Raw genomic sequence first — 8,510 nt, forward strand, 5'->3', positions numbered from 1 at the left:
ACTTAATAAAATATAAATTAAATTTTTATTTTTATTTTTTGTGGATAGCGGGTATCCGCGGGTACGGATAGTATAATACCCGCACCCGACCTGTTTATAAGCGAATATTAAAATATCCGCTACCCGCGGGTTACGGGTAGTAAATATCCGCAGGTATCAACTATCCGTCGCGGATTTTATCCGCGGGCGCGGATTTTTTTGCCATTCCTATCAACAACCATCTAATTGATTGTTATGCTTTCTTTAAAAGAAGAAAAAATAAAATAAAAGATCAATAACTAAAGACAATTGTTTCCTTTTTGAAGGTTTATATAGTCAAACGTTTGAATCATATATTTGAATAAAAAATACATTAGAACATCAAAATCAATGATATAAAACTAATACAAAGCATACCCTAAGTAGTGATAGAAAAAAATGGTTTGTAAGTCTTAAACCTCAAACTATACGTCTTATATAATGTTTGAAATTACACTTACCGCATTGATAAAGATTAATAGAAATATTTAATTCACAAATCCTTAGTATATATACAAGAAAATACCAAAAAGAACTTGAAAAATAAATTATATTAAAAAACTATTTTAAAATAAAAATAATTATTATCTCAAGGTATCCTTGAAATTTGACATTTTACCTATGCTCACGCAAACCTAATAGTATTCAAATGAAAATTTTATTAAAAAGAATTAAAAATTAAGAACAAAAACATGAAGATCATACCAAACTCATAATAAAAATAAAAATTACACTTCACAAATAAGATCTATTATTGAAAAATATTTTAAATAAATATATGGAAATGACCTATATTGTTTTCTATAAAGAAAAGTCTAAATGACTAACTTATATGTGTAATAATTTTCTTCTGAACTCTATTAAAGATTTCGCGGTAAATTTAATTTCAAATATTATATATAAGATAGATAATTTGTGGTTTAAAACCTAATAATTATTTTTTTAAAACTGTAATTTCTGATGAAAATTAGTCAATAATGATAAATAGTCATTGATAATGGATATTTATTGATAAATTTTTGACGATTAAAAATTCGTCGATAATTATCAACGGATAAAAGATTGTCGATAATTATCAACAACAATTGGTAATTACCAACAATAATTACTGACGGATGTAATCTTTCAATAATTACAGATAACTCGAGATTTTAAGTAATTATTGAAGTATTATGATCGTCGGTAATTATTGAAGGATTATGGTCATCGATAATTCAAGTATATGAGGTGATGAATTTATTCATCGGTAATGACCACCAGAGGTTAAAATGCTATTAGTAACATTTCTTACCCACTATAATAGACCTTTCAATAAAGCATTCAATGCACTCAAAATTCTTAATTCAAACAATGTAATTAATATCATGAAACATCAAACATGAATTATATAGACTTAATATTATGGTTGGTCCCAATTTTTGTCAATTTTATTCAAAATGAAGTACATACATATAAGAAAAGATTTTTGTTATAGGAAAAGATTTTTGTTATTGTAAACACATTAATGCTATTGGAATAAGCTTTTCCTATGATGTGGACACGTCTCATTAAACAAGAGTTATAAAAAGAGAGGCAAGCGATTGAAAGAAAATGTGAAAATATCGAAGTTAAAATATAAATTGATTATTTTTTTATTATTTTTCTTTTAGTGGCAAGTATTTAATGTATTTTATATTTTGTAGATATTAGGTAAAATGTAGAAAAACTAACAGGTACTCACGGAATTTCAACGCCCAAAGTATTGTTCTTCCATTAAAAAAGGTAAAATTGTTGTCGAAGCGGATCGAAAATTCTATAAATAGGAAGCAGGCCATGGCAAACAATACAAACACTTAACAGACAATAAACTATAAAGCCATGGAAGCTGAAGCCAACTTCTTGGTTATTGTCATATCTCTCTTCTTTCTATGGAATTGGTTTGCAAAATATTACAAGCTAAAAGCTAACGACTCTCACAAACTACCCCCTGGTCCAAAGAAGCTACCTTTCATAGGCAACCTGCATCAACTATCAGGAGCAGGTTCACTTCCACATCGTGCTTTCTATAAGCTTGCTCATAAATATGGACCTCTCATGCACCTCCAACTTGGTGAAATTTCTACAGTGGTTGCATCCTCGCCCGGCTTGGCCAAGGAAATAATGAAAACAAATGATACTGCTTTTGTGCAGAGACCTCAATTTGTTTTCGGTGACATTTTGTCCTATGGAGGAAAGAATATTGTTTTTGCTCCATATGGTGATTACTGGAGACAAATAAAAAAAATATCTGTGTTGGAGCTTCTAAGCGCCAAAAGGGTCAAGTCTTTCTCTTTCATCAGAGAAGAGGAGACGGCAAAGTTTATAGATTCAATTCGAAAATCAGCAGGTTCACCCGTCAATCTTACTGCTAAAATTTACTCCTTGATAAGTGATTTTGTTTTCAGGGCAGCTTTTGGTAGAAAATATAAGGACCAAGAATTTGTTGTGCCTCTGATGCGAAGAGTAATAGAAGAAGCGGCAGGATTTAGTTTTGTCGATCTCTTTCCTTCGTTGAAATTCATACATTTCATAACTGGGAAGAGGGCAAAATTGGAGCAGCTGCAGAAGCAGGTTGACAAGGTATTGGATAACGTTGTGAAAGAACATGAAGAAAAACGAAAAGAGGCAAAAGAAGACGGCGTTGAAGTGGAGGATGAGGATTTTGTCGACGTTCTTCTCAGAATTCAACAAAATGACAATCCCGACTTCAAGATGACGACGACACAAATCAAAGCTTTGATATTGGTTAGTAAACACTTGTCTCCTAAATCTACCTTAATATATGTGACAGTAGGTGTTTATCTCCTTGTTTTGTGAATATTTTGATCGAAGGATATATTTGTGGCGGGAACTGATACTTCAGCGTCAGTATTAGACTGGATAATGGCAGAAATAGTGAAAAACCCAAGAGTGATGGAGAAAGCACAAAGCGAGATAAGAGAAGCATTTAGAGAAAAGGAAAGAATTGGTGAAAGGGATGTAGAGGAGCTTAATTATTTGAAGTTGGTGATGAAAGAAACGTTGAGGTTACACCCACCAGCTCCTTTGTTGCTCCCTAGAGAATGCAGTGAAGTAAGAAAGCTTGGTGGATACGAAATACCGAAAAAGACGAGAGTTATGATAAACGCATGGAGTATTGGAAGAGATCCTGAATATTGGAGTGATGCTGAGAGGTTTATACCAGAGAGATTCGAAGGTAACTGCGTGGATTTCAAAGGGAATAACTATGAGTATGTGCCATTTGGGGCAGGAAGGAGAATGTGCCCAGGCATGGCATTTGGTTTGGCAAGCATTATGCTTCCGCTGGCTCTCTTACTCTATCACTTCAACTGGGAACTACCAGATAACATGAAAGCTGAGAATATGGATATGGCTGAACACTTCGGAGTCGTTATTAGTAGGGAAAACCAGTTGCGTTTAATTCCCTCTCTTTATCATCCCTGACTTCATCTTTATCAGCTCCTATCAAAATTAAACCTCCTGCTTTATACCATATTAATCCACCATCTATGTCCATCTTTGTATTGGCTACACAGTTTCGTATTATTAAATTATTACTTTTAAAAAATATATATACAGTAATACAAGCTACTTATTTTGTATTTTTCTTTTTATATAATTCTCTTTCTCTCTCTATTTATATATCCAGCTGATCAGCTTAATATCAAAAACTCAATTTTTACAAGGTAACAAACCTATACTTAAATTTTAGCTGTATTATTGTTAATAAATATGACATCGTCGATCGATATATATATTGTTGTTACATTTGAACATCTTAATGAACTTTGTAGAAACTAATATTAATAAATTCAATTTGCTCCCATTAAAAAGTAGAATTTTGAATTGATTTTTAGTTATTTCCTTGCTAATCACTCACTTTTACGTATAGGTTTAAGATGCTTGTTTTATAGAATAAAATTTTAAAATAAGTAGATTTTAACCAAGCGCACACAAAGGAGGCTTTTTACATTTTTAAAATGAATGTATGCAATAAATTATTTTTGTTCTAGAAGTCTAAATTTAGAGATTATAAATCTTCTCCCGATCATTTTTTTCTCTCACTTTTTTATATTATTTTTTCTCCTAGAGTGATTTTTTTTTCATTCACATATTTCTCTTTCATCCAATGAAAAAAAAAATTATCTCACCAAACAATTTTTTCAAATTAAAGTCATTATTATTGGCTTAAACAATGTTAAATTAAATAAATTTTAAAATAAAACACATTGAATAAACTGTTCTAAATAAAATCAAGTGAATAATTAATAATAAGTTAGTCTCGACTTAATGAATACTTGTTAAAATTAACCTTCAAAAGTTAATACTATTTCATTAGAGTTGATTTTTCTAATTCACTGCACTTCAAATTTGATACTATCATAATTAATTATCAATTTGTTATCATTATCTTTATCCAATGTTAAATATCTAGTTTTTTTACAGTAATGGAATTAAGGAAAAAAAGTTTGTCTGTAAATGGCAAGAACAATATTTTACTTGTGAAATTAGACTATTGTTAAGTGCGATTTGAATAGTCACCAGACTTTTTGTGTGCATGGTGTAAGCAGAAACAATGTTTCTCCAGTGAAATTATAAATTATGTTATGTATTTCAATTAAAAGGATAGCACATGTAGTTGAATAATCATCTCCTTTCCAGAATGTGCCTCTTCTTCTTGCAAATATAATCTTCAGAAAGTTAAATGAATAATAAGTAAAAGTGGACTGAGCATTAAGGCGTGTAAAATCAATTAGTACAAAAATCCCAAGTCCTTTTATGTGTTAAATTTGAACATTAAGCTCTGAAAACTATGGACTCCATCATTTGAATCAATTCAAGTCATAGATTCTTCAGAGAAGATAAGTAAAATGCAGAGATTCTATTATGAATAAAATGGTCCTGTCAATTAACAGCTTAATAGATCATTCTTTAAAAGACTATACCCAACACGTTTTCTAATTCCATGGATTAGGTTGTTGATTAGACTCTTCTATTATTATTTGGCCGTTCGGTTTTATGTTGATAACCGTTCGGCTTGTTCTGGTCCTTTGTAACTGAATGTTCTCTTGTGATCGTTCGGTCTTGTAAATTTGGTTCTGGTTCGTATGTTCGTTTTTTCAGTCTTTGGTGTACTCGATCTTCGGTCGGTTTTTTCTTAAACGACCTTTTGGTCTTTCTGTTGTTTGTTTTCAGTCGCTTGGATTGGTAATATATTGTAGCCTGTCTTTGCGTTTTAAAAATTAATTCAATCTCGAAATATTCAGATCTTTTTTTCTCTCTGTGTTTTCTCTTCTTTCTTCTTTGGGTTTTTCTGTTTCTCCGTTTCACACTCGAACTCAACAATTGGCTTCCACCGTGGGGTTGTGAATCAAGAAACTCCAGAAGCAATGACAACCAAGTTCGACGTTGAGAAGTTCAATGGTTCTAATGATTTCGAGCTGTGGAAGATCAAGATGGAGGCTATCTTGATACAGCAGGGATGCGATGAAGCGTTGAAGGGTGAGTTGAACATGGGTGCTGCAATGTCGCAAGAAGAGAAGAAAATAATGGTGGATAAAGCAAGAAGCGCAATCATACTATGTTTGGGTGATAAGACGCTGAGGGAGGTTGCGAAGGAAAAGATTGCGGCTGGAATATGGGCGAAGTTGGAATCTTTGTACATGACGAGATCGCTAGCTCATAGGTTGTGTCTGAAGTAACAACTTTATTCGTTCAAGATGACAGATTCAAGAACCATAGAGGAACAACTTGCATAATTCACTAAGATTGTTGACGATCTAGAGAATATTGACGTGAGATTGGAAGATGAAGATAAAGCGATTATTCTTCTGAATGCACTTCCAAGAACCTTCGAGCATTTCAGGGATGCCTTGCTCTACAGTAAAGATTAGGTGATCACGCTAGAGGAGGTTGTGACGTCAATTCGAACCAAGGAGTTTCAAAAGCTCCAAGATTCGAAGGCAACCGAGGAGGTGGCATCTGGGATGATTTCGGTGAAAGGGAAATGGAAGAAGCAGGCTGGAAATGGGAAGAAGTCGAAGCCAGAAGGTGTGAAACAAGTGAGATGTTTCAAGTGCCAGAAGATGGGACATATCAAAAAGTATTGTCCAGAGAAGGGCAAAACCGTTCGGCCACAAGAAACTGCTGATGTGGCAGAGGCTTCTGAAGGATATGAATTTGCTAGTGTTCTGTTGGCTTCATCTGAAGATTCTCAACGGAGCTGGGTCATGGATTTTGGCTGCAGCTATCACATGTGCCCGGTAAAGGAGTTCTTTGAGAGTTTGGATCAGAAGGAGCATGTAAATGTGCTGCTGGGAAATAACAAGGCTTGTCGAGTACAAGAAGTGGGGTCGATAAGGTTGAAGATGTTTGATAACTGGGAGATGGTACTGCAGGATGTGAGGTATGTGCCTGAACTGAAGAGAAATTTAATTTCAATAAGTTCTTTTGATCTTAGAGGTTACACCACAAAAGTCGAAGATGGAGTGATGAGGGCGTGTTCTGGAGATTCTGTGGTTGTCAAAGGCAGAAGGAAGAATGGCTTGTACATTCTGGAGGGATCCACAGTCATTGGTCATGTCTCGGTAGCAAGTGGGAAGATTGAGAACACCGCTCGACTTTGGCACTTAAGGATGGGTTATATCAGTGAGAAGGGTCTTGAAGAATTGGAGAAGCAAGGCTTACTTCTGGGTGATAAACTGCAGAAGCTGGATTTTCGTGATCATTGAGTCTTGGAGAAATCACACAGGATACCATTCGGTCAAGGGAAGCACTTAACGAATGACCATTTGAGTACGCTCATGTTGACTTGTGGGGGCCTGCAAGAACTCAGACTCATGGTGGAGGAGCGTATTTCCTGAGCATCATTGATGATTTTTCAAGAAGAATGTGGATTTACGTTCTGAAGAATAAATCTGAAACTTTTCAGAGATTCAAGGAGTGGCATACACAGACCGAGAACCAATTGGGGTGTAGGCTGAAATGTCTGAGAACTGACAATAATCTGGATTGTTTAAGAGGAATTTAATGAGTTCTGCAAGTTTAAAGGGATCAGGAGGGACAAGACTGTAATGGGAACTCCTCAACAGAATGGTCTGGCTGAAAGGATGAACAAAACAATTCTGGAGAGGGTTCGGTGCATGCTGCTTGGATCAGGGTTATCAAAGGCTTTATGGGGAGAGGCTGTCAATACAGTCGTATACCTGATTAATAGGAGTCCGTCTTCGGATCTCGATCACAAAACACCAATGGAAGTTTGGAGTGGACGACCGGCTGATTACTCAAACTTGAGGGTGTTCGGTTCTTTGGCATTTGCTCATGTCAAAGGGGATAAGCTGGAGGCCTGAGCAGTAAAGAATGTATTCCTTGGATATGCTGAAGGAGTTAAGGGATACAGGCTATGGAGGTTAGATACTAAACCGTCCAAGCTGATAATTAGTAGGGATGTCATTTTTGACGAAACGAGAATGACAATGCATGCTAAAAATCCAGGATGCTAGAAGAAGATGCTCGTTGAGGTGGAGCATACTACTGATGGAGCCGTTCGGTCATTGATTGAGGAAGACCGAACGGGTGAAGTGCGAGATGAAACCGTTCGGTCATTAGATGAGAACCGAACAGGTGAAGGGCAAAGCCAGTCTATCACGAATCTTGATGATGATACAAATGGTATATTTGGTGATGTGAGTCACTCAAGAGGAGCTGGTGATGAATTGAGGAATTATCAGCTTGTCCGTGATAGGGAAAGGAGGATCTCTAAGCCAACCAAACGGTTTGGAGAGGCAAATTTAATTTGCTATGCCTTGAATGCTGCTGAAGATCTTGAAAGCTGCTGAAGATCTTGAAAGCTCGGGTGAACCGAGAAGTTACAAGGATGCTCTTCACAGTAGCGATCGACATCTTTGGCAGGGTACTATGGAGGAAGAGTTGGAGGCGTTGAGGAAGAATAACACCTGGAGATTGGTGGATCTGCCAAAGGGTAAGAAGGTTGTAGGTTCAAAATGGATCTTCAAGAAAAAGGAAGTTATACCATGAGGTGAGAAAGCAAGGTACAAAGCAAGGCTTGTTGCCAAAGGCTTTACTCAGATTGAGGGTGTAGATTATCATGAGATTTTTTCTTCTGCTGTGAAGCACTGTTCGGCCAGAGTTTTAATGGCGATAGTTACTCACCACAATTTGCATCTAGAATAGTTGGATTTGAGGACTGCGTTTCTGCATGGAGACTTGGAGGAAACCATTTATATGAAGCAGCCGGAGGGATTTGCTTTGGATGAAAGGGTGTGCCTGTTGCATAAGTCTTTGTATGGCTTGAAGCAAAGTCCAAGGCAGTGGTACAGGAAATTTGATGATTTCCTGATAAAGCTAAACTTCAAGCGGTGCAATTATGATGACTGCGTGTATACTCTGAACTGTGACAGTGAGGTGCTATATCTTCTTCTATATGTGGATGATATTCTGATTGCCAGCAGTGA

At 35.7% G+C, this 8,510-nt stretch overlaps 1 protein-coding gene across 1 annotated transcript; it reads left to right on the top strand.

Moving 5' to 3' along the window:
• The first annotated feature begins 1,844 nt into the window (after positions 1–1,844).
• On the top strand, positions 1,845–3,682 carry LOC108334787 (cytochrome P450 71D8). Its single transcript, XM_017570723.2, has 2 exons — positions 1,845–2,781; positions 2,869–3,682. Exons 1-2 carry the CDS (start codon positions 1,876–1,878, stop codon positions 3,478–3,480), a joined length of 1,518 nt encoding a protein of 505 aa, XP_017426212.1. The 5' UTR covers positions 1,845–1,875; the 3' UTR covers positions 3,481–3,682.
• The last annotated feature ends 4,828 nt before the right edge of the window (positions 3,683–8,510 follow it).

The sequence above is a fragment of the Vigna angularis genome, chromosome 10 (genome assembly GCF_016808095.1).
Source record: "Vigna angularis cultivar LongXiaoDou No.4 chromosome 10, ASM1680809v1, whole genome shotgun sequence".
NCBI lineage: Eukaryota > Viridiplantae > Streptophyta > Magnoliopsida > Fabales > Fabaceae > Vigna > Vigna angularis.